The 26,903-nt window shown below is 42.6% G+C and overlaps 1 protein-coding gene across 1 annotated transcript; it reads right to left on the reverse strand.

The window, feature by feature from the left end:
* Window positions 1–900: 900 nt before the first annotated feature.
* Window positions 901–24,053, reverse strand: YWHAG (tyrosine 3-monooxygenase/tryptophan 5-monooxygenase activation protein gamma; the record flags this gene model as incomplete). Its single annotated transcript, XM_079718899.1, has 2 exons — window positions 901–1,557; window positions 23,967–24,053. 2 exons carry the CDS (start codon window positions 24,051–24,053, stop codon window positions 901–903), a joined length of 744 nt encoding a protein of 247 aa, XP_079575025.1.
* Window positions 24,054–26,903: the final 2,850 nt, after the last annotated feature.

Genomic DNA, 26,903 nt, shown 5'->3' on the forward strand with positions numbered 1-26,903 from the left:
TGGAAACATCAGCACAATAAATGACATACAGACCTGAATTTTCTCTATCTGTGTGGTGTTTAACGTTTCTATTAGAGTGATTAATCATTTTTGTGGTGGATTTAAGTTAAGAAGAAAGAAGGACAAAAATCCCACAGCCATCTGCCAAGCACCTATTAAACAAAACCTAAAGTAGCTTTGATTCTCCTCAGGCAAGCCTTTTGGCCTAGGAGATAGATAACAGCAAAATCAACCTGGATGAGGCTGAATAAGAATGTAAAAGCCAAAATAAGAAAAACACACAATCAGTGGCTTGATGTCACATATGGCTGTAATGTAGAAATACTGTAAACTGCAATTTAGTGTTAATACTGTCAACTAATCAGAAACTTCGGAAAACTGGCAAGGCCTAAACCACAAGGATAAATATACCTTATGTTCTAAGTTAACTATTCCATGTCTGGTAGAGTACACCCTGAAAAACAAAATGCACAGCTAAAACAGATGAGCTAGCAAGTACCCAGAACTTAAAAGACAAGAGCATATGTACATAAAAATCCTTACTGGAACCACAGAACTTATTGAATGAGGGCTATTCCGTTTAAGTTTTCTTTTCATCTTAAAACCCTATTTTCTAGCAATAAGTTAAATTAAGGACAGCTCCACTTGCATTAATCTACAGAACAGTCCATATGCCAGTGTGAGGCTGCTATTCCAATACCAGCACAGCTAGCCTGACTTTCCACTAGTGGTATTTTGGCAAAAATGTCAAAGAGGCGATCAAAGACAGGACAGGTCGTGGGTTTCTCCCTAGGAAGGTCATCGCTCCCTTTCCCTCCCCCACCCGACCCCCAACTCATGGGAAAAAAATAAAGACTGCAGTAGTAGCATCAGCGTGTGCTGCCAGTCCACCTGGGGGCCTTAATTGTTGCCTTCTCCACCGTCGTCGTCTTGCTGATCGCTTGTCCAGAGTGTGAGGTTGTCACGGAGGAGCTGCATGATGAGCGTGGAGTCCTTGTAGGAGTCCTCGTTGAGAGTGTCGAGCTCGGCAATGGCGTCATCAAAAGCGGTCTTGGCCAAGTGGCAGGCTTGCTCTGGGGCGTTCTGGATCTCATAGTAGAAAACGGAATAGTTAAGGGCCAGGCCTAATCTAATGGGGTGAGTGGGCTGCATGTGCTCCTTGCTGATCTCATGGGCTTCGCTGTAGGCCTTCTCAGATGACTCCACGACGGTCGCCCTCTTCTCTCCAGTGGCGACTTCGGCCAGGTAGCGGTAATAGTCCCCTTTCATCTTCAGGTAAAACACTTTGCTCTCATACTGGGTCTCACTGCAATTCTTGATCAGGTAGTTATCCAGCAGGCTCAGCACATCCTGACATACGGCCTCCAACTCCTTCTCTATTTTTTCACGGTAAGCACGGACCATCTCTATCTTCTTCTCATTACCATCTGCAGACGTCTTCTGCTCAATGCTACTAATGACCCTCCAGGAAGAACGGCGTGCCCCAACTACATTCTTGTAGGCCACAGAGAGAAGGTTTCTTTCTTCATTGGACAGTGGCTCATTCAGCTCTGTCACCTATTAAGGAGGAAAGAATAAAGAGCTGTTATGGTACAGACCTATTAAGGAGGAAAGAATAAAGAGCTGTTATGGTACAGATGATGTCAGTTGGGTTAATTATATCTTTATGCCACTAAAACACAAAGAGATCTACCAGCTGATTAAAGTAATCAACAAACAGAAGTTAGGCTGTGTGGGTATATGGAAGAGGGATGGAACGGGAAGGAGCAACAAAGAAGGGAAAAAACTGCAACTGGCTCAATGGTGCCTGAACCCCTGCTTTCTCCCTAGAGAAGGACACATAGGCTTATTATCACACAGCTGTTCCAGGAAAGAACTATCAAGTCTAACTCTTAGATGTAAAGTTGAAATTTGATCTAAATTACAAAAGGTCAACAAGTCTCTCATGCAACATTACGTACATACTGATCCTAAGGATGTTAAGTGTAGATGGCTTATATATCTCATCAGTTTTTTTAAGAAAAAAGAATGACAGCTTCTTCCTAACCTTGCCCTGTCTACCAAACGTCGGTCCCATCCATTTTGGGTGAGAGTATCTTGCCTACCGGGTGAGAACATAGTCAGTTAACTTCAAGTTGACTTTTGAGAAACAAAGAAGCTTTTCTTATGTTAAAATAATAAAAATTACAAACGCCAGAAAGGAAGTCAAAATTGGGGGCACGGGATTGACTCTGATCACTGACATATTAGCAACTTGGGGAACATGTGTTTGTAGTGTCTGAATACAACAGCAATAAAATGGAGAAGTGAGCAAAGCACTTCTGAGCTGAGGTGGCCAACAGGAATTAATGCTTCTTTCACTTGTGCTAGAAGGTCTTCATCGTCCCAAACACTAAGAGCCTTGAGGACACTAAAGCAACGGCACACCAATGTTGTGTATTTTTATGACTACCAAACAACTGCATTTAATAAATTTAAATCAAGTGACTAAAACTAATTTATATTACCTGATTTCTGTGATGTCAGAGCCATACACCTCTAAGTGTCTGACAACCATATGAAACAGAAAATTTTACAAGAAGGAGTGATTGAGCTCTTACTTTTTTTTCCTATTCTGAGGTCACATTTTTATTTGTCTGGTTAACTATCATATCTAAACTGGTACATACTAAGTCAACAGCATTATCAGAAACCCCAGATCATGAGCTCTTTCCTATGACTTACAACAGATTAGAGGCTTTCCTCGCCTCATTCTCTCATGTACCTGCGCTCCAGTGGTAACATGTTAATTGCAAAAACCTTCATACTTCTGCCCTTTGTTCTTCTGCCTCTGCCTAGAACAACTACCAGTGCTCCTGCCTGGAAAATACTTAGACAACTGTCAAGAACCAAGTTATACTCATGGCTTCTATGCAATCTTGCCCAGCTCTACTCCTCCCACCCCCAGTTAAACTGGCTACTCTCTGTTCCCTGTGTAGATCAACCACAGCCTCCATGTAACATTATATTACTCAGAGATGTGAAAGGTACTGGGATATAATCCAAAAAGATAAGCTAAAGTACCTGGGGGAGGAAAGGCTGGGATTCCAAGAGACTTACCTGTGTATGGATCATTTATATTTGGTATGTATTCCTCTTTTATCAAGGAAGAGGTCGGGGTGGGAGAGGATTATACTTAAGGAAACTGGTTGTGTAATTAAAATAGTTCCTCTCAGATACAATCAAATCAGAATGTAAACCATACTTATTAGTTCATATGCTTTACTTACTAATTCTCACAACATCCAGCAAATAACACACTCTCAAATTCCTAAGTTTTTGAGTGGTTTTTCTTATGCTAACCTTTTACTATGCATTACTGATTCTCCACTCTAACACGAGACAGCAACAGTAGCTCTGCCAGAGGTGGCCTAGGGGAAACAGATGCAGAGTCGGGGAACAGGGCTTTGGTTCTACTGGACTTCAGAGCAGAAGGAAACCAGCACAGAGGTGCTTTTTACTCTCTGAGCGCCCCCCCCACCCCACCGTGGAAACACTGCTTCCCCCGAATAGGAGGCTTATCATCTCACATCCAATTTTCCATATATTCTGGGCTTTGGAGAAACTATTCCCAGCCCTCAGCCACTGTCACTCCTGTCCATTTCTGACGTATATGCAAATAACCCAGAAGACTGGGGCTTTCCAGTCCCACCATTTACTAAGTGACCTTGGGGACAAGCCATTTCATCTATCTGGGCCTCAGTTTGCATACAGATTTCTACCTCTTTCATAAGATTATATGGGTGTATCAGATGAATAATAAAGTGCTCCCAACACAGTAAAGTGCTATAGAGATGTGAGCATTTACTTTTTTTATTTGGCCAAGTCATGTGCCTGCGGGATCTTAGTTCCCTGACCAGGGGCTGAGCCCACACCCTCGGCAGTGAAAGCCCGGAGTCCTAACCACTGGACCGCCAGGAAATTCCCTTGAGCAATTACTTTTGAGAACACCTTGAATAATGTCCCTTCACTTTAAGTCTAGCCATAGGAGGCCTCTGTATTTCTCACATCATCTCGTTTATCTTCTGCTCAATGCTACTAATGTATAACAGATACTGTATCAAGTATCTCTTCTCCATTTCATGCTCTTCTCTAGTCCTTAGCTCCCTTACATCACTTCCTTTCCACAAACTTTAATATCATATAGCCTGGAATAACTCCCCAGACTGGCTTTCAAACAGGCTGAGAGCCCTCTGTAGGCCTGAGGCCTGCATACCATAGGACACCAGCCCATGTTCACTGAATGTGCAGATACTGAAGACTAGCCGCCTCTAGAGTAACCTGATAACTGTCTCCAATGCAAGAAGCTGCGGTGCCTACGGCCACTGAGATCGGGTTCTGGCCTTTCCCCTAAATCATCCTATCCTTATTTCAAGAGCCAGCAACTATTTAAAGCTCAAATTACCTCACCAGTACTCTATACCGTTAGGTCTCCTCCTGCTGCAAAAGTTGGGCTAAAGAGCCCAAAGGTAGCCATTTGCGCTTACGTAAAATTTGTCCAGTTGCCTCAGACAAACTGGAACATGGAGATTACGAAATGCCAACATCACCTTTAGATACAGTAACTCAACCACATTTGGGACGTACCCAGATGTTCTCTGCCACTGAAAAACTATGTTAGAGGGGAAAATCTTTAACTCTAGAAAAAAAAAAAAGTCTGCTCAAAGCAACTACGATTTCTCTAAAAACCTTAAATCAGAATATTTTTTAAAATCCTTAATATCAAAATGACTTGTATGAGAGATAATCTGTGATTTTTACATTAAAATAGAGAACCCAACCATACTAGTTTCAAAAGTCAAGATAATTTTTTTAAAAGGTCAAAAAAAGTATCCACATAGTGTTCAAAAAAGGTTTAACCAAGATAGAATGCCTATTCAGTGTAGGAAGATGTGAGATATGTATCATTTGGGAAGCAAGGTAATGTCTTTCAAAACAGTCACTGAACTGTTTCTAAGAATGCAATACTTGTATATATGGTCCCCAAAATTTACTGTCATGGCTACTGGAAAATGTGGACAGTTTGCACATTCTCCAGTTTTATGTTCTGGTTAAAAATAAAATTAAGATTTCTCTTCTCAACTCCTATGATACTAGCTCAAGTTCAAATTTCTTTCAGTGAGTTAGAGAGAGCTGTTAGCAAAAAGGTTAGAAAAATCTGTTATTCTCACCAACAGTTTAAGAAATAAAACTCCCCAAATCCCAGCTGCTAAGGCATCAGATATTAATTAGTTATCAACTGTCGTCCCCTAAGAGCTGATGAGGACAGAAATCTTCTCTACCTAAGAGGAGCAACCCTTGAGATTCCTGGAAAGCTATTTAGATGACTTTCTGACCCTGTGGTCTTGGAGCACCAAGTCACTCATAAGTCTTCAACTTACCTATGGAGAACCTTAAATTGTAATGAGTGCAACTTCAAATGTTTAAACTCCTTAAATTAAACTTGAATTAAGCTTACTTTACTCAAAATGTATTTCTATCAAGCAGAATCTTGTACAATAACTTATGATGGTGAGTAAGACGCCTTGACTTAAGGAAAGCTGAAAATCTCCACAAAGAACAAACTCACATTCTGTTCACATCCAAAAAATAAGATAGGAGGGATGAACGGGCAGAAAAAAGGATCCTTAGGGCAGTGAAACTATTCTGTACAATACTCTAAGGGTGGATACATGTCATTACACACTTGTAAAAATGCACAGAATGTACAATACCAAGACTAAACCCCAATGTAAACTATGGACTTGAATACTAATGGTGAGTCAGTGTAGGTCCATTGATGGTAACAAGCGTACTACGCTGGGATGCTGACAGTGGGGAGGGGCAGGGGGCACACGGGACCTCTGTGCTTTCCTCCGTGAACCTAAAATTGCTCTAAAAAATAGTCTATTAAAAAAATGAGTTAGCAGACACCAGGTGTAACATTTGGCCCCATGAAGCATTTTTGGTCCTAGGAGTGCTATCACCTGAAAGGGCCAAGAGGCCATAGAACGGGTAAATGCAATGACTGCTATATATGAACACCCTACACCAAAAAGAAAAACATGACAAGGTGCAAAATGAGTATCAGTGTCCATGTAATGGACAGTTATCTATATACTGTGCAGGCAGCAGAATAACCCACTGCAAGTAAATGTGACACTGTTCTGCTTGCATAAAATTAGTCATGTATTCTAGAGATGACCTGCTAAATCTCAAATTAAAATTTTTGAAAATAATCTGAAGTCATGTCTTGCACATGTGGGCAAAATGCCTTAAACTTGAAGTACAGTCTGTGCAAAAAAGAGTTAACACAACAGCCTTGAGACTGCTATCTTTAGAAAGGTCTGCTCGCAAAGTTGACCCTCAGCTAGCATCTGAGAACTAAGATTTTGGAAGGGTTCCCACCATCCCCGATTAAGAATGGCTCACTGTCCCTAAAATGTTTGTCCAAACAGTGTGGTTTATGCTAAACACCTGTTTTCCTTCTAGAAGTCTTGAATTTAGTATGTGCTAGGCAGAAAGTGCCTTTGTGAGTATCCCTCAGTGGATGGGGGTGAGATGGGGGGGTGGGATAGGGAGGGTGGGAGGGAGGCTCAAGAGGGAAGGGGTATGGGGATACATGTATGCATATGGCTGACTCACTTTGTTATACAACAGAAACTAACATAGTAGTATGAAGCAATTATACTCCAATAAAGATCTATTAAAAAATACCAATAAACATTTTAAACATCAAAAAAACAAAACAGAACAAAAAAACCCTTGGGTACTGAGTCTCTAATGAGATTCCCAGCAGACATTTCACACACGCAATCTGTGTGAGTTCCCTGAGAGAAGACTCTGGAAAACTTGCACCTGGTTACTCTGATCTTCGCCCCAAGCACCTTTTCCCTCTGCTGATTTAGCTTTGCATCCTTTCACTGTAATAAATCACAGCCAAGAGCACAGCTATACGCTGAGTCCTGGCAGGTCACTGAACATGGGGGTAAGTCTTGGGGACCTTCAACACATATTCAAACTCTGCCTGGAAAGCTCATCACCTGGGCTTTTAGAAGCCGGCAAAGGGGCTTCCCTGGTGGCGCAGTGGTTAAGAATCCGCCTGCCAATGCAGGGGACATGGGTTCGAGCCCTGGTCCGGGAAGATCCCACATGCCACAGAGCAATTAAGCCCGTGTGCCACAACTACTGAGCCTGTGCGCCTAGAGCCCGTGCTCTGCAACAAGAGAAGCCACGGCAATGAGAAGCCCGCGCATTGCAACAAAGGATAGCCCCCGCTCGCCACAACTAGAGAAAGCCCGCGTGCAGCAACGAAGACCCAATGCAGCCAAAAATAAATAAATAAATTTAAAAAAAAGAAGAAAAAAAGGCTACACAAAAATTTACCAATTTAAAATAAATAAATAAAAGCCAGCAGCAATGACCCTGGATAAAAACTGTGCTGAAGGGAAACATTCCAGGAAGAGGAACATCCTAGAGTGGCTGGGAGGCAGTCAAGGTTGAGGAGGTTGAATTTTGACCTGTTACCAGTAGTACCTATTCAAACCCTCTCCATAATATACCCAGTTAATCACATCCACGATTAAAGTTTAAAGTCAATTTTGAAAACCAAGTTTTCAAAAAAAAAGCTCAAAGCCAGCAGTTTTATGTAAACAAGTTTACTGATGTAAATAACTCAAACCCACATCTGCTGCTTTGTGCTCACCACCTCACTTCTACCAAGAATACCTTAAAAAAAAAAAAAAAAAAACTTAGTTGCATAAAAATCTTTCATTATATCTTTACACAGATTAGGGCTGATATATGAAATACATACTATAGATTTCAGCTCTGTTTCATTGAACTAATTCTAACATTTTTCCAATTTACTCCCTACCTAATTTTATGGTTTCCAAACATCACTTGTCCTTTCCCGTGGTTAGATTTCTTATACTGTATCACATCTACTGCAAGGACGAGGACAGTATTAATAATGCTTATAATGTGCATCTTTGTTTCATTTTGAATTTAATGGAATACGTCCAGTGTTTCATTCTTAAATACCAACTCTTTGTTTAAAAGATACTTCTATCACGTTAAGAAGTATTCATCTATTCCGCATTTTTCTAAATAACTTTTGTAGTATCAAAAATGAGTTCTTGGGCTTCCCTGGTGGCGCAGTGGTTGAGAGTCCGCCTGCCGATGCAGGGGACACGGGTTCGTGCCCCGGTCCGGGAAGATCCCACATGCCGCGGAGCAGCTGGGCCTGTGAGCCATGGCCGCTGAGCCTGCGCGTCCGGAGCCTGTGCTCCGCAACGGGAGAGGCCACAACAGTGAGAGGCCCGTGTACCACAAAAAAAAAAAAAAAAAAAAAAAAGAGTTCTTCACTAAAATTATAATTCCTCCTTGACCCTCTAGATAACCCTTTATGATTCAGTATTGTTGTTTCCATTTTAGAATTTAGAAAATTAAAGCTCAGAGCCAAAGAATGGAATGCAAATCTCATGGCTCAAAATCCCATATGTTTTCCACTATATGACTGGTTCTTAACCAAGGAGGAGCTTTTTGTAAAACACTCTCCCTAGCAGCCCTAACCCTCAAAGATTCAGTATTGCATGGGATCCACACAGGTCTATTTCTCCAGGTTAAGAACTGCAGGACAATGTTCCTCAAAATGTTGAGTTACCACGTGACTCAGCAATTCCACTCCTAGGTATATACAAAAGTAATGAAAACATGAGATCCACACAAAAACTTGCATACAAATGTTCCCAGCAGCATTAGTTAAAACAGCCAAAAAGTGGAAACAATCCAAATGTCAACAGATGAAAAGATAAATGTAGCATTATCCATACAATGGAGTATTATTCAGGCATAAAAAGGAATGAAGTTCTGATACATGGTACCACATAAATGACAATGAAAATATTAGGCTAGTGAAAGAAGCCTATCACCAATGACCACATATTATGATTCCAGTTACATGAAATGTCCCAAGCAGGCAAATCTATAAAAACAGAAAATAGATTAGTGGTTGCTCAGAGCTCTTTTTGTGTGTGGGGGTGGGGGGAGGCAGGGCAGAGGGCAGTGACTGCTTGCTAATGGGTACAGGGTTTCTTCTGGGGAGGTGACAATGTTCTCTATTTAGATACTAGTGATGGTTACAAAACTCTGAACACACTAAAAACCAGTGAACTGTACACTTCAAATGAGTGAATTGTATGGTATGTGAACTATATCTCAAAAAAGCTATAAAAATAAAACTGCTGCACTATGCCATAGTCTCTACAGCACTTTCACACATGTCAATAGTTAATTAGCTTATTTGTTTGACAAGTTCAGAATTCCAAATACTTCATGCTTCATAACATGTGGGCTCTTACATAGAAAACCCACTATAATAGAGCATGAACCTCTACCTCTTATTTAATCCTCCTCTTGTGCTTTCAAATGAACTATGTAGTTTGACATAGGTTAATATTTCTCAATAGCCTCGCCAAAAATGAGAACGAGAGCGTTATCTCTATTGCTCAGATATAGTTAAGCAAACTTGAAAAGGGAGAATTTTACATTCCCTACCATGGGTATTCTTCATTATGAAGCAATTCAATTCTGCCACTATGGGGAAAAAAGGCAGGAGAGAAATATACTAAAACAACAACTTCTCAAATTACAGACAATCCACACACAAACACGAACCAAAGCAGTGCTCCCCTCCCTCTTACAGACCCTGCTGGGTGGTCTTCCAACCCTCTACTTGGACACCTGTGAGAATTCTGCCTAAATCCACCTTTAGAGAGTAACATCAGAAGTACTTGACTTCAAGGTAAAGCTAAGTTTATCTCCCCTAAAACTGCCAGTCGCTAGCCTTAAGAAATTTATTTCTTGGGGCCGGAATCACTTCTTCAGATAGTCCTCATACCCCTAGGTCTTCTCTACTTAACTGTTTCTATGATCTAGATACAACTCCCCTCATCATCCTGACTCTTTCCCCCCAAATTTGCCAGCACTCTTTTATCAGTACTCTTCAGTCTGCTATTTAGAATACAACACTTCACACTTTAGCCGGGCTATTTTCTGAATTCAGCACAAATGAACTAACATTTATAACTGCGAGTTTTACCATAGATCTGCTTTTTTTTTGGGGGGGGGCAGGGGGAAGAAGGTAAATAAGCTGGTGTATTTGAAAACGCTGTATAACCTATGGTACAGTGCATTTTAAAAGCAGCTCTATTTAGATATTATCTACCGGGCAGAGGCCAGGCATGCTGGTGAACATCCTACAACGCACAGGTCAGCCACATACAAGAGCAAAGAATAATCTGGTCCAAATGTCAATAGAGCCAAGGTAGAAAAACTCTGCTGCAAGTCATCAACACCCAGACCCAGGTCTCGCACTCTTCCTCATATTACACAATCCTCTGCTATCATGCTTTTCCAACCACCTAAAACGCACTTCCAGAACTATGAAGAAAAATTCTCTATATGTCATCTTTTAAGCCCTAATTCAAATACTACACTTACTTCCTGAAGCCTGAAAATTCCTCAGGCAGAACTAACTACTGCTTACTCTGTGTGTAACTTTCACCTTGCAGTTATTTTACTGCTTATATCTAATGCCTTGTAGTTTAACTGTATACCTTTTTTTTCCCTAAAAGGACTAAAGTCCTTAAGGGCAGGTAGCACACTTCACTCATCAGTGAATCAACCACAGTACCTCAACTGTCACTTCCGAATGTTTAAGTGACATGAATCTACATAGGCTGTATCCAGCCCAAACTGTTTGCATAAATGGCCCTAATAACTCCCTCCAACCCTATGTATATCTCCTTCCTTTTAAATGATTTTGCAGCTCCTTCCATCAAGAACTATATTTCTCCAACTCTATAATCTGAACTTGATCACGAGACTTGCTTTGGCTAGTAGAACATTAGCAAGTATGAGGTAAGCAAAGGCCTGAAAAGTGTTTGTGAATCAGGGCTCGCTGCTGGGAACCTTCCCCAGGCAAAGAAGCCTGGGTTAACCTGCAGATGAGAGGGCTTGGCCTCTTCGTAGTTCTTCTGGCCCCACAGGAGCAAGTCTAGACCCAAACTACCTGGCCAGTATAAAGAACTGTGATAAACAAGAAATATTTGCTTTAGGTAGTTTGATACAAACAAAAACTTAACAAATATTAAGATGGCTATTGTTAAGTGCCACCTGCACCAAATGTAACGAACAGTTGAATTTTAGGGTCAAGGTACAGGACCTGAAGCAAAAACAAGGCCACTTCATTAGCCGAGATTCCACCCATTGCTCCAGTCTGATCTCACTTTTCAACAACCGGGACAAATGCCAAAGCTCTGCAGCTCACCATTTAACCTCACAAATCAGGAAATAGATATACTCTGCTCTAGCACTCCCTTGGCTAGCAGTCAAATAACCCTATTCTAAAAATTAGTTAACTGGAGCCTCAACTAAGGAGCCCGCCTGCCGCAACTAAGACCCGGTGCAACCAAATAAATAAATATCTTTTAAAAATAGAATAAAAATAAAAATTAGTTAAATCAAAATTAGTTATGCAGGTTCTTATACAAGCCCATACTGATTCCCTCACAATCATCTTCTCTTTCATGCCTTTTCTCTGCTTCTAAAATTTCTCCTGGAATCAATGTCATGTTCACTTTCTTTCTTCTTCTTCTTTTTTTTTTTTTTTCGTACGCGGGCCTCTCACTGCTGTGGCCTCTCCCGCTGTGGAGCACAGGCTCCGGACGCACAGGCCCAGCGGCCATGGCTCACGGGCCCAGCCGCTCCGCGGCACGTGGGATCCTCCCGGACCGGGGCACAAACCCGTGTCCCCTGCATCGGCAGGCGGACTCTCAACCACTGCGCCACCAGGGAAGCCCCATGTCCACTTTCTTTGGGATTGTTTACCTGTATCCAGACCTCTGGCCCTACCTCCTTATCCAAGGCTACTCCCTCAAATTAATTCTAAACAACAGTTCAGTTATCTCATTGATTCTGACAACTTATCCCCAAACCACACCTTTAACCTCACTCACAACCATTCATTTTTTTAATTTTTATTTTATATTGGAGTATAGTTGATTTACAATGCTGTGTTAGTTCCAGGCGTACAGCAAAGTGACTCAGACATACACATGTATCCATTCTCTGCAGTCTCTTCCCATACAGGTTATTACAGGGTATTGAGTAGGTCCTTGTTGATTATTTTATGTAGTGTGCATACGTTAATCCCAAACTCCTAATTTATCCCCCCCGCCCCACCCCCAACCATTCACTTTTAAAATCAAACTCCTGTGAGTCCCTGGGCAGTCCACTGGTTAGGACTCGGCGATTTCACTGGTCAGGGAACTAAGAGGTGCGGCCAAGATAAATAAATAAATTTTAAAAATAAATAAAGCAAAAAGAAACAAGCAAAACAAAAAATTTTTTAAGAAGGGAAGAGTTCCCTGGTGGTCTAGTGGTGAGGACTTGGAGCTTTCACTGCCGTGGCCTGGGTTCAATCCCTGGTTGGGGAACTGAGATCCTGCAAGCTGTGCAGCACAGACAAAACAAGTAAAAAATAATAAAACCAAACTCCTACCTATCCTTCAATGTTACCAGTCCTCACTTCCACCTACTAGACTTGCTCTTGAGCCCTCTCCATTTTTCTCAGCCCCTTTCCATTAGGTTTTATTTTCTCCTTGTAAGGTTCATCAAGATCCATCAAATTCAATTATTTTTGCATTAATATCAACATTCCTGTGCCTTGTCCTTATGCTATACCATCTCTAAAACACACAAATGCTCAATCAATAGAACCACCCAGCCTGCTTTCTACTCTTATACCCAAAATATGGGGCGGGGTAGGGGAGAGGGAGAGACCAAAAAAAAAACTAGATTGTAGTCACCACAAATTAAGGCTTTTTTAACCTCAGCCGGGCCCTTAGCACTCACTGCCTGGCAACCCTTGCTCACTACTGCCTCTTCAAAGGAAAGTGGCCAAAGGCCTTTACTTGACAAACAACTGCCCCTACCACTGCCACTGCCGCCTCCTCCCTGTATGCAAACAAGATGCTTCTTCCCTCTCAAGATATTCCCATCAGTCACTCTCTTTCCTGTACTTTCCCATTAACATGTAGTCCAAGCTGAGGTTTAAAATAAACGATGCCTTTTAATCACGTTTCCTTCAAAATCAAGTTTCTGAAAATTAGCCTATACTTGTTACCATTTCTTCACCTTTCATTCACTCCTCACCCCATTACCACTGTCATCAACTGCCTTCCTACCTTACATATCCCATGTTCTCTTATGTCTTAATCTTAATTCGTAAGGGATCTAACACTGCGGACTAATCCCCCTTTCTTGACACTCTTGTCCACTTTGTTAGCTTTCTTTCTTGGTTTTCTATCACCATCTACTTAGTCTTTTCTTCCTCATTCCAGTTACTACTGAAGTGGGATTCCCCAGGGTTCATTTTGACTTCAACTCTCAATTTTGCCTAGGTGACCTTATTACGCCTGGTAGGAGACTCCCACTAGAATGTTAGTTCTGTGAGGGCAGGGGATATTATATCCTCCAGGTCTGAGACTAGAACCTGGCCATTAGTGGCTCCTAAATAAGTATTTATTTACTTAATGAATAATAAGTAACACTGAGTGCTTAACCTGTGCCAGGCCGTTTTAGGAGCTTTTCATGAATTAACTTGTAGCCATGATGCTTCCATTTACCGCCACTTAAATGTTTCCTCAAACACAGCATGACGGCAACTGACTTGATCTTCTCCATCATTTCTCCTTCCTCCTCCTATCTCCAGCCATCAAATTCTCTCTCTCAAATCTGCCGTCACTGTCCATGTCCTGCTCCTCATACCTTCAGAGCAGACCCTGCAATACTAGTCAGGTCTTGTCCCTCTGCCACACTGTCCTCCTCTTCGACTTCCACATGCGGCCAAGGTTCACTCCAAACCAAAAATCGGATAATGATCCTCTTCTGCCTGAAATCCCTCAATGACTCTCCAAAGCCTAAGAAAAAACCCAAACTCCACAAGGCCCTTCATGAACTGGCCCTGCCCCTACTGACCTCTCTGGACTCATTTCCTAACATTCTCTCAGTGCAACCAATAGTGACTGGATCAATCATGCAACAGATTCTGCTCCCTGTACATTCTGCAACTAAACAATGCTATTCCCTCTGCCTGGACACTCCTTCCTCCAGCCTTTCCCCTCCCCTCAACATCCACTCCTCACTGCTCTGCTATCATTTCTCTAGGAAATCTCCCCTGATGCTCAGGGTGACTTCAGTGTCCTGATACCACAGCACTGGGCTGACCTTCACTTTCTGTGTGTGGAATGTTCCCACAGACGTTCAATAATCCCTTCACAACTCTACCTTCCCTGTGTGAACTCTGGATCAGTACCATTCACTTCTTCCACTGCCTAGAACATCTACAAAATATTCAAGTTAACATTCTTTTCTTCCTTTGATCTTCACTTAAATCCCCTCAAAACATGTTTCCACATTCTAGTTTGTGAATTCCACACAAGACCATATTATCTTTGATGTACAAAAAAGTTGCAGCTTCCTCCCATTTCTTTCAAGTGAGGTATACTCTTCCATTCAGTTTGAGTGGCATCCTTTCACTTCTTGGCAATCCCTGTAAGACTCCAATGGCAAAACATGGTACTTACCTCTTTATGCTAAAAACTGCAAGTTCTCCTCTGTTAAATCGTATTTAAAACACACCACAATCATGGGACCAAATATTTTCTAAAAGAAAGATGACACTCATATTGAGTATTTCATCTTAGGGCTGTCCTAAAGAAGTCTGTTCTGTATTAAAAACCTGGATTACATAACAACCCTCTCAAGGACAACCAAATGGAAAAATATTAAATATACAGCAGTTTGAAGAAATTTCAAAGCTTCTACAAACAATGGAACATTGACTAAAATTAATGAAAACAGATCATTGAGACAATAGCTAAAAGATTACCAGTATCCATGTATACACTTCACCTATGACTCCTTTTTGAAAACTAAAAAACTTTTTAAAAGAGGCCGAAAGGGCTTCCCTGGTGGCGCAGTGGTTGAGAGTCCGCCTGCCGATGCAGGGGACACGGGTTCGTGCCCCGGTCTGGGAAGATCCCACGTGCCCTGAAGCGTCTGGGCCCGTGAGCCATGGCCGCTGAGCCTGCGCGTCCGGAGCCTGTGCTCCGCAACGGGAGAGGCCACAACAGTGAGAGGCCCGCGTACCGCAAAAAAAAAAAAAAAGAGGCCGAAAAAAAAATAATAAATAAAATAAAATGAAAAATAAAAGAGGCCGAGATTTAGGAAAAAAAAATACTTTTAACTCAAGCCTTAATAAGCAAATTACTTAAACATTTCCACCTGTAAAATGGGACCATCACTTTATAAAACTGTTATGAAATTAAATGGGAAAAGTATAGAAAGATGCTTCCCAAGTGACAGTAAATGTCCAACTATATTGCAATATTTTAATCTGAGAGTGTGTAACTTAAAATCTTATCTTCCCAAAAATATTATAGTCAGTGCAGAAGTCTATAGAACAGATGTGAAAAACGTCATACCCAAAAGTACACTAGGTTTTCCACTGTGGTCCAGATGTGTGGTTTAACTCATCAACATTTCAGGGTAATGCTATGCCATAACAGCTTAGTAAATTATAGTACTGACGTGATTTTCACAACAGATGTAAACACTTGCTAAAAAGCTAGCCTTAATCATCCTTCATTAAAAAATATATATGTATTTATACAGCCAGCCAGATTATGAAGAGAAAAACATGATCAAAATGCAAGAGTACCATAAATCCAAAATAAGAACTAGCTATAATTCACTCAATGTTTTTGAGAATCTATATGCTAGACAGAGTTCTAAATAAGTAATGTTAATAGAAATATATTTTATGCAATTTTAAAGTTCAATTCATTACTATAGCTGTTTGAAGTTTACCATGTTGTTTTCTCTTCCTCAATAAACGGTTCCAAAAATCTAGCCTTTTTCTGCAGGACCTTCGAATGGTAAAAAAATAAAACGGAAGTATACTCACCTAAATTACTGATATCATTAAACTAGTCAACTCCATACTTCTGAGCATGGAATTCAAATCCAAGGCGTCTGGTCCCAGACAGCTAGTGTATGTACATATCTACCTACCTACCTACCTACCTACTCATACCTACAACCAGTACCATGATGACTTTAAGGCAAAAATGATTTTTTTTAAATGCCTGGCAAGCAACAAAACCGAACAAAAGCGAAACTTGTTTATCCACATCGCCCTCAACAAATCAACTGGGTTTTAGCACTTCTATCGGATTGGTGATAAAAGCCAGAACTGACAAAAGATATCAGCCTTTGTTGTCCCTTTCCCAAAAAAGGCAGTAAAAACGAACAGTCCAGTAACGATAAAACCCTTCTCTAAACCTACCTAACACAGCACCATCTTTCCTCTCCCAACTCGTGACACATCCAGCCTTTCCTCCTCCTCATGAGCAAAGGCTGATGGGAAGCAGCACTTGGATGTCAACTGAAGAGAAACACTCCTCTTAAAATCAAGGAAAAAATTATCTGCCACCTGGATTAAATGCTTTAAGCAAGAGGTTGCTTTGAGGTTGCCAAATCTGAATATAAAGAGATCTTGCTGGTAACTGGAACATTTGTGAGAAATAAGGCGTAATTTTAGGTCAATAAAAAACCATCTTGGGCTTCCCTGGTGGCGCAGTGGTTGAGAATCTGCCTGCTGGTGCAGGGGACACGGGTTCGAGCCCTGGTCTGGGAGGATCCCACATGCCGCGGAGCAGCTGGGCCCGTAAGCCACGGCTACTGAGCCTGCGCGTCTGGAGCCTGTGCTCCGCAACGGGAGAGGCCGCGACGGTGAGAGGCCCGCGCACCGCGATGAGGAGTGGCCCCTGCTTGCCACAACTGGAGAAGGCCCTCGCACAGAAACGAAGACCCGGCACAGCCAAAAATAAATTAAAAAAAAAAAACCATCTTGCAAGATGGTAAATACCAAGGGGACCAGAACAGTAGTAAAGTATATAGATAGAAGATTGGCCAACATGCTGAAAAATGGTGAAACTGGTTATATGGGGTTATATCATGCTATTATCTTTATTTTGCATATACTTGAAAGTTACCACATTAGTTTTTTTGGTTTTGTTTTTTTAAATTTTTTTAAAAAGGTACTCATTCCAACCACAAGAAAGCAGAAGAGAGGCTTGCCACAAATAAGCTTGCAGTTAAACTTTCCCCTGTTTAACCTCATTTTCTCTTTCTGGAGCAGAAAGGGCAGTAGGGTATCCTTGAACTTTGAACCATGTGTATGTACTATCTATCCAAACAATTACATCTTCCAAAACTTTTGAGATACATACCAGTACTAGTGATGGTTTCAAGTTCCTTAAAAATTCTTAGCAATTCTTTCAAAAATTCCACTTTTGGGTCTCTGTCCTAATATACAATCTGTGTTGAAAGCTTTAGCCACAAAGATATTCATGACAATATTATTTATAAATTTGGAAATGGCCTAAATGCTAAATAAAAATTAAATTATGACACACCCACAGGATTGTTCAGCCACTGAAAATACTGATAACAGAAGAAAATATCCTTGAAATATCAAGGGGAAAAAGCAAGGTACAAAACCGTGTAGAAAGACATGATGGAAATATCCCTGCATAGGGAACTATTATGGTGATACTTGTCATTTTTCTAGTGTCCTAAAGGCCAGACATTTTTGTCATCAGTGGTCTGTCCCACTGATGACAGTCTTCCAAAAACCAGAGTCCCTTAGATCAGAGCATCTCAAAATCAAGATATTCTAAAATTTTTTTTCCCTACTCACTTGTCCCCACCAGCTTTCCTTGTCTGCAGAATGCTGTTCTTACCCTATCTTGTTATTTCTCCTTATCCTCACGCATTGGGTCATTTTCAAACTACTAGAAAAAAAATCTAGTGTCTAAACTTTAAGTCTCTATTTTTACTACACAGATGTAGTTAGAAAGACCAGAGGTGAGTCATATGTGAAGAGTGGAGTATGATTTGAAAATAACATCTATCCACCGGGTCTAGCCACGCCAGGCAGGCCCTCATGTAAGAATGTCCTGGCGGGAGTATGGGACTGTTTGCATGGCGACTATCCATGCTGGGCTTCTGCTGCAAAGACATACTCATTCACTATTTCATGTTAGACCCATACAAAAGGAGCACTGTGTTGAACTGAATAGTACTGAATTGAAACAATTCAGTCAAAAATATTTTAAGCTTATTTCTACAACCTTAAAGTACTGGCACCACAGGCAACTTTGTTTCCTACATCTTGGTTATTTGAATATGGTAGCTTAAGTGCCATATTAATAACTCCTTTCAGAAAGCTAAAGAAGTTTTAAATGATCTCTCTCTTCAAAACAAACCTTCATTTTTCAAAGCCTTCCTCTTGTTACCTCTTTGCCTTCTCTCACTTCTCACACCACCACAGCTGCTCTTCATACTCGGCGGTGGGGGAGGGTGGATGAGGGATTCCTCTCGCACTACTGCCATCACATGTTCAGCTGCCCACCGTTGTCACTGTCATATCCCCAGCTCTGGCACCGCTGTTCTAGCAACAGAATTATTAAGAGGGAAAAGCTGACACTACACCTGGGTCCTACTCACCAAGTTTGGCTTTACACCTCTCCAAAAATAAGGTATCGCTTCAAAGATTAAAAGGATAAGACCAATGAGTTTATTTGGAATTTTTAAAAAATGTCATATTAGGGCTTCCCTGGTGGCGCAGTGGTTGAGTCCGCCTGCCGATGCAGGGGACACGGGTTTGTGCCCCGGTCCGGGAAGATCCCACATGCCGCGGAGCTGCTGGGCCCGTGAGCCATGGCCGCTGAGCCTGCGCGTCCGGAGCCTGTGCTCGGCAGCGGGAGAGACCACAGCAGTGAGAGGCCCGCGTATTGCAAAAAAAAAAAAAAGTCATATTAAAAATCTATATATGTAAGAACACTCTCATTTCTATCTACTTATTCACAATGCAACTAATGCTATGCACCACATTAACAGTATTCAACTTAGATAAAGAAAAATCTACCTCTGTGGGACACTCTTACAAGTGATATGCTGATGAAAATTTGGTTTGGACTTCACGAGTTCTTTTTTTTTTTTTTTTATTTTTGCGTTATGTGGGCCTCTCACTGTTGTGGCCTCTCCCGTTGCGGAGCACAGGCTCCGGACGCACAGGCCCAGCGGCCATGGCTCACGGGCCCAGCCACCCCGCGGCATGTGGGATCCTCCCAGACCGGGGCACGAACCCGTGTCCCCTGCATCGGCAGGCGGACTCTCAACCACTGCGCCACCAGGGAAGCCCACGAGTTCTTTTAAAAGGAAGAAAAAAGACTCATGCAAAGTCTTACAAGATTTACAATTTTTTATTGTTTCTGCAAAATCATGGAACCAAATAAATTTAACCATTTACCTTAAAATTAAAGCTTTCTTTTGGGAATTTTTGTTGATCACTTTTCATGTAACTTTTTTTTATGACTCAAATTCATCAATTAGTAAAATCTAAATTTCAAGTGCCAGTCTAAAGCAAGATAATATGGTCTGGTACTAAACCAAATGATAGGTAATACCTAAAATGGAATTTGGGGAAGACAGCAGAAAAATGATTATGAGAGGAAAGGCCATAAGGCAGCTCATGTTGATAGCCTTTATAGCCTAGAAAGACAACAAATATACGTTCCCTATAATTATAGTCTCGAATATCTGGTCAAGCTCTAACAAACAGAGCTTAGAAGACAGACAAAAGACAATGGTTTATATGTGGTTTTTCCCCCTTTGACTATTAAACATATAAAGTGGTCTTTGCTTCTTTTTTTCCACATCTCATGGAATCTGGTAGGAATACAGAAAGAATTAGATGCCCTGCCAGATAAAACTGTTAGGGCTGGTGATACTGGAGACAAGAAGTTGTTCCTGGCAGCCTCAGAAACACCAAAACAATGTATTTAACATCTTATTTACAAGAAGCCCATGCTTGAATAGCTCACCACTCTCAGCACTGCAGGAACCGGTGCCACACAGCAGGGCAAGTGTGTCTAACAAAGTCAGTCTTGGGGTGGAAAATGAGTGATAATAAGAACACCAGCAAAATTCCTATAATCTCCAAATAGTTAACAGTTTGCTCCGATTTCAGGTAAATTGTTCTTATTAATTTGTGTGAGCAACGTACAGTTTTTAAGCTCTGTAACTTTTTAAGTGGAAATACAAATCTAGCCAAAATAAGTCCCCTTTTCAATTTATGCTGAAAGGTTCAGATGTTAGAAAACAAAGAGAAAGGGATACTGATTACCACTGGCTGTGAGCCCTGCATTATTGACACATTCCTGAATCAGTAATGTGCTGAAATCCAGCCAGCTATAGCCAGACCATCATCACTTTTTAAAAATATCATTTTCCTATTTTTTCTAGAGGTGATGGCTGCACATCATTGTGAATGTACTCAATTGTACACATGAAAATGGTTAGTTTATGTTGTGACTTTTACCTCAATAAAAACAAAATCATTTCCTCCACTTTTTAGTAATTTTGAGCTTGGTTTAATAAATAAATAAGGCTTCCTCCAAGTACTAGGGGATGAAATCCTCCCCAAGGTCTGCAGTTAATCCAAAGAACTGTAATGAGGATGCACATTCAGCAACATCTTTTATCTTAATATAATCCAAAAGATACATATGAAATTGTTTAAATAATTAGAAAAGGCACTTAAGAGTCATTTCAGTTACTGTGAAGGTTAACATAAAAAGCAAACTGTCATCTGTATTCTTTCCACCCCAAAGAGAACAACTGAAACCACATGACTTTGATTATAATAATGGCTGGCAGAACTCCACCTCTGAAGAGTCTACAGAGGTGTCATTACTCCATTAGTGATAATGGCTATTGATCTAGCCTCCTGGAAGAGCTAGTAGGAAAAACAGAATATTTAACATTGTAAAAACTTTTTAAGTATATCGATTCCACTACGAAGACTTTTTTATATAATTAAGATAGCCTTTTGCCACTAATGCCCCCCAACACACCCAAGTTAAATTGCTTAACCCAGTAACTTCAACAAAGTTAGTAGCCCAGAACATTTTCTGCCCCCCGCCCCAGGAAAGTACCAGTAGCCTACTTAGAATATTAACTTCTCAAGAGGCTATTAAAATCCAAAGAACAAGTCAGTATTGTCTAACAAGTAGGAAACATCTAGGTGTTTGCTCTTTTTAGATACAAGCCTACACATGTGTCTTAAAAGACTAAACTTCCTTCTTTCCTCCTTCCCAGAATACACCATTTTATCTCTATCCTGGTCACCCACCTACAACTATGACAGGTCCTAACTCTTTACTACTAGGGTAACTTCATCCAATGCAAATAACTTTAATCACGCTAGCATCTGGATGACTTCAGCCTTAGAAGAGAACTCAAGTGGTAGGACTGAGTGTTTTCTTTGTATCTTCCTGTATTTTCCAAATTCTCTGATGAGATGATTTTTATAAACAAAGGAAGAAACAAAGTTTTATAAATAGTTACCTTTTCTTAAGCACCTACTATATTTTTTATTTAATCCTCACAACTTTTTCAAGCAGGTGTTGACCCATTTTACAGATGAGGAAAATGCAGATCAGAGGTAAGCCTAATTCCTCAAAATCATGGTAAACAGATTTGGAAAAGGTCTGCTGTATTTTATAAACTGTTTTTTCCTCCACACTCAGTTAAGGAGCAGAAACATAAACAAAGCAAAAGACAACTTTTCCAAATCCCAAGCTAAACTGTTCTGTAATGGATTCTCATTCCCTAACATTTACTGAAAATGCCCCAGTAGGAAGTCATAATTTTTTAAGGTTTTTATTAAAACCTGCCGAGTTAATAATTTGCAATAAACCCATGTATACAGCTCATCCCTGCACTATGAGCATAAAACATATTCTTGTTTAAAACTTCTATCTTTATTCCTTCATTGCCCAATTTTAATAGTGAGACAAATGTTTAAAAACACGACTGTATCTTATAAACTTTTGAGAAAACTACAAATAGGAAGGTGAACAGGCATAGCTAGACGTCCCTGATTTGCACGTCTAAGGATAATGAAATTCTTATTTGGGGAACCAATTCTCATCCGGTGGAAGATAAAATGCTCAATTCCACCTGGCTTATCTGCTAATTTCTGCATTACCTTGGACAAATGCCATCTGCATACTCCCTACCAACCCATTAGGTGCATTGCAGCCTCTGTGTCATTGTGCGTGACATCACTGGGTTGCTATGGATATAGGAGCGAGGTCACTCGCTTTCCTGTGAAACTAGAAATATGGAAAAATTAGAAGAGTCTAAGTAATGTGAACTAAAGATATTGATATCTGCTAAAGTGCAACTTACATCATTTGAGCTTTAAAGACAGCAACTGTGGCAATAATATTAATACAGCAGTACTCCAAATTTCAGAATCAATTCTCTTCCTTAATGAGATAAAAATCTTCTTTGTTAATGTAGCTGGCTTAAATACACAGGCATCAGCATTGTCATCTTCTGTGAACCAGTAAAGTTATTCAAGAATTAATCTGTAATACCTATACTGCTTCATTAAAAAGGTTTAACAGGCAAGGTACACTCCTCCATCCGCTGCACACTGGAGATGCGTTTTAAAACCTTTGTTACATAAGGCAGGAAGTTAGATATGAAAATAGTGGGAGACCGAAATCATTAGATAATTTTACGTTTCATTTAATAATGCTCAATACTTCCCCCATCCTCTAATATCAAACTGGTTGACCACCCATTAGATGAATATAGTGTTACTGACAAAATGGTGCAATACAAGCAGGAATCTGCAAAATGCGACAACTGGAGATCAGTATTCTCTTTTCATCAGCATTGAGGATGCGCTAGTTTTTTTTTTAAAGCTTCAGATGCATCTAACAAAACAAATTAAAAAAAAAAAAGAAGACTTTTTCCCCTTTAAAATAACTCCTCCCAGCCTCCACCCAGTCTAGGCTCTCTGCAATACGACAAATGCAGAATCTTCTGGAATGACTTGATACTGCCTCCCACCACCGCTTTGTTTGCAATATCAGATCAGAGAATATTTTTTCAACTTATAGGAATTTCGACAGATGTGTGCCTATATTTAAAAAAGAAAGCATATGTCACAAACTGAACCAGTCAGCTAAATTCACCTTTGTTTTAAAGACAATACCAACACTTTTCAATACGAAAGCCGTAGGAAAACATGGAGATGACATATTGAGAACAATCAATGAAAACCCTAGCGAGACAAACGTTCCCCCTTCCTAAAAGCAAGAGGACTTGCTTTGGGGCATGCAGAAAGAGGAGCCTTTTGTTAAGAAAAACGTGAGCAAGGAGGTTTCGATTTTGCACCATGCAGCCCAGGTTTTCAGGACAGCCTACATTTTTCCCGGGGAGGTCCTAAAGGATCTGTCTGGAGAGGCAGTGGGAAGATTTGGGGAGGGGGGGAGTATTAGAAAACCGGGAGACCTGCTGAGTGAATGGCAAAGGCGCCGCCCAGACATCAGGGAGAAAAGAGGAACCGCATCCATGCGGTCCCCCGCCCCCACACGGCCAGGCTGGGAGGAGGGGAAGTGGGGCACAAAGGATGCGCACGGCCCCTGCTCAGGTCCCCAGCAGACCCGGAGGCGCAGCGGCCAGAGACCCCGCTCCCGAGACCAGCCCTGCCAAGACCCCGCCCCAGCGCGGGCGCGTGGGGAGCGCCGAAGCAGCAGCGCCGCCGGCCCTGGGGAACGCTCGGGGAGAGGCCGCGTCACACCCGGTCCTCAGCGCTCTCAGGACCCTCCCCAGCCCCCTCTGGGGCGGCCAACCTGCAGGAGCGATGGGCGACTAGTCCTCAAGTCGACCCCGCGAAAGCCCGCGTCTGCAAAGGGGCTGGGGCGAGGCGGCGGAGGGGGGGAGGAGAAACTCACGTTCTTCATGGCCGCGGCCATGTCGTCGTAGCGCTCCGCCTGCTCCGCCAGCCGGGCTTTCTGCACCAGTTGCTCGCGGTCCACCATCTTCACGGGCTGGGTCGGGCCGGGCGAGGAGACCGGGGTGGCCTGAAGGGCTCGGAGGGCGGCTGCGGGCGCGGCTGGAGCCCGTGTGCCGGAAGGACCGACCCACGAAGCGAGCGGCTAAGGAGACGGCGCGAATGCTGCGGCTCGAGCTGCAACCGCGGGACCGGGCGCGAGGTGGCTGCGGCTGCTGTGCGTGCCGCGGGCGGACAACCCCCTGCGGCCCCGCCCACGCCGCGTGACGCAGACGGCCCCGCCCACCACCCCGCGCACCCCGCCCCGGCCCCGCCCCAGCCCCTCCGCTTCTCGGGTTGCCCTCCCCAACTCAGCTCGCCGCCGCCTTCTGGGTGTCCTCTTCTTCCCCGCTGCCCCTCAACAAGCCCCGTTTTTCCCTTCACCCCGGTTGCTGCGCCCTAGCTTTTCCAGACGACCCCCACTCCTCGCCATGCAGACTCCCACCCTGCCAGGCCCCCGGCGCTTGGGTCCCTGGGAATTGTAGTTCATCCTCTGTTGGGGTGCTACGTTGGGGAGATCAAGGACAAAGAAGCGGTCAAGACTACATCTCCCAGTGGTCATAGCGCGCAGATGGAGGAGGATTCGGGGTGGGGGGGTCTAATTCCGCGGCCGCTGGGGACCCCTGGCGGGGACGAAGGCTGCCTGTGTCCGAGCGAGTGCTGATTCACGGCCCCGCCCCATATTCTTCGGGAAATTACTGGGGGAGGGGGCCAGGGCTTCAACCCTGGACCGTATTTCCGAGATAAAATAGCACGCCATGGGGGGATTGGGGAGATGGGGCGCGTCCACTATTGATCCAAATTGTCAGGGTGGTACCCACCTCAGGGATGGCTGAATTAAAGAGCCAAACCTTGGGGGACTGTCAACCTCCCCCACCCCCCACAAGGTTCCAGCTCCCCATCCCCACCTTGAGGTTCTTGGACCTGACAGGTGGAAATATGGAAAGACAAATACCAGCCGGGCATTCTGGTTAATATACAGAAAGGATGCAGCTGTTTGCAGGCTGATCCCTGGGGAGCCCCTTCTTCCTCTCCGGGGTGGAGCGTTAAAGATTCAATTCAGTTACCAGAGCCAATGGATGCTTACCACTGGGTTGTGTCTCAGGGTTGACCAAACCTTCTCTCCCCGCCTAGGATATACATGCTGAGGTCAGGCTGACTAATTCTTGCTCATATGCTTCCCTTTTTGACATTCCATGTAGCTCACACACCCCATGGTTTTGACTGCACATTTTATTTATTTCATTTATTCAGCCCTTATCTACTCAGCACCTACTATGTTCTAAGCACTGTTCTAAGTATTGGGGTGCAGCAGTGAACAAAACAAAAAACAAAACAAAACCCCTGCCCAAGAAAATAGGCAAAATAAAGATAACGTGTAGAGTACGTTAGAAAATTATAACTAGTAAAAAAAAAAAAGATAGTGGACATGAAGCACTGTTTATGAGAATAGAGAATGAGGGAGTTTCTGTGAAGGAATATTCCAGGCTCTATGCGAGGCACTGGAGGAAGAGGGCATGGAACCCTGCCCTCAAGGAATTCAGGCTAGATAGGAAGAGTTTCTTTTTTTGGGGGGGGGGGTGTCGGCAACTTCCCAACCAGGAATTGAACCTGGGCCCTCCGCAGTGAGAAGGCGGGAGTCCTAACCACTGAACCACCAGGGAATTCCCCAGGAAGAGTTTCGGAAAAGCTGGTAATATTCCATCCCAGCCCTTAAAGATGTGTAGGATTTGATTAAAAACTAATAATAATAATAAATAAAATAAAATGAAAAACAAAAAAATTTTAAGAGGAAAAAAAAAGATGTGTAGGATTTGAGAGCAGAAGAGGGCACAGGCAGGGGTCTCAGAAGCAGGTTCCTCCCTGACATATTTATTGATAGGCAAAGAATTCAGTATGTTTGTTGCCTGAAGTGACAGGTAGTGAGGCTGGGAATGGAGTCAGGAGCCAGAACATGAGGAGCCCTGAATGGCAGGCAAGGGAGTGAAGTCTTTCTTCCAAAATAAATAGAAAGCCTGTGAGAGATTTTAACCAGGGCAGAAAAGGATGAGATTTGCATTTGATCTTCATCATCGTTGCTTCCTCAGTGCTGAGCACAGTGCCTGGCACACCATACGTATGCAGAACATGTGAAATGAAGAAATGAATGAACACATGCATGTGCTTAGGGAGAGTGCTGTGGCAGGAGTGAAGGAGATGGCCTGAGTGAGGAGAGGACTCTAGAAATAGCTCTGTTCTCCCCTCCTCCAACATGGGATCTGGTCCCTCTTCTCTTACTACACCACCCAGCAAAATGCAATCCGGCTGGTGAATAAACCCTCCCACTTCCTTCTGTCTCTTACATGAGAGTTCGCCAAGTCCTTCCTCTTCCTTTCTCTTCCTCCCTGCAGGCCAGGCCTCAACCATTCTGGCCTGGGCATCCCAGGTGCATGGGAAGGAACCCTTACAGCCAACCCTGGCTGTCCACATGTGGATTAAATGTGTCAATGATTCAGGCCCCAGAAGCTAAATCCCAGGAACTTCCTGGCACATTTCAGGCTGCCTCTCTGACCTCTCCTTCCCCCACCAGTCCAATGTGAATTAAAGAATAAAATAAAGTAAAAAAAATTCCAGGCCAAATCTGTTTGGGGAAAAAGCAAAGCAGATGCAAAGAAAAGGATGTTCTAAAATCAAACAGGAATAACATCTGTAGTCTCCACATCCAGGCCTCTCTCCAGTGGTGCAGGGGAGAGCTGGCCCTGCCCTCCTTTCCCTTTTGATTCTTTTTAAGACTCTAGGCTTAAAGCTGCAGCTGCCCAGCGGCCCCTGGCTGTTTAGAGGGCTGCTTCAGAGGCATGGC

This window comes from Hyperoodon ampullatus (assembly GCF_949752795.1).
Source record: "Hyperoodon ampullatus genome assembly, chromosome: 14".
NCBI lineage: Eukaryota > Metazoa > Chordata > Mammalia > Artiodactyla > Ziphiidae > Hyperoodon > Hyperoodon ampullatus.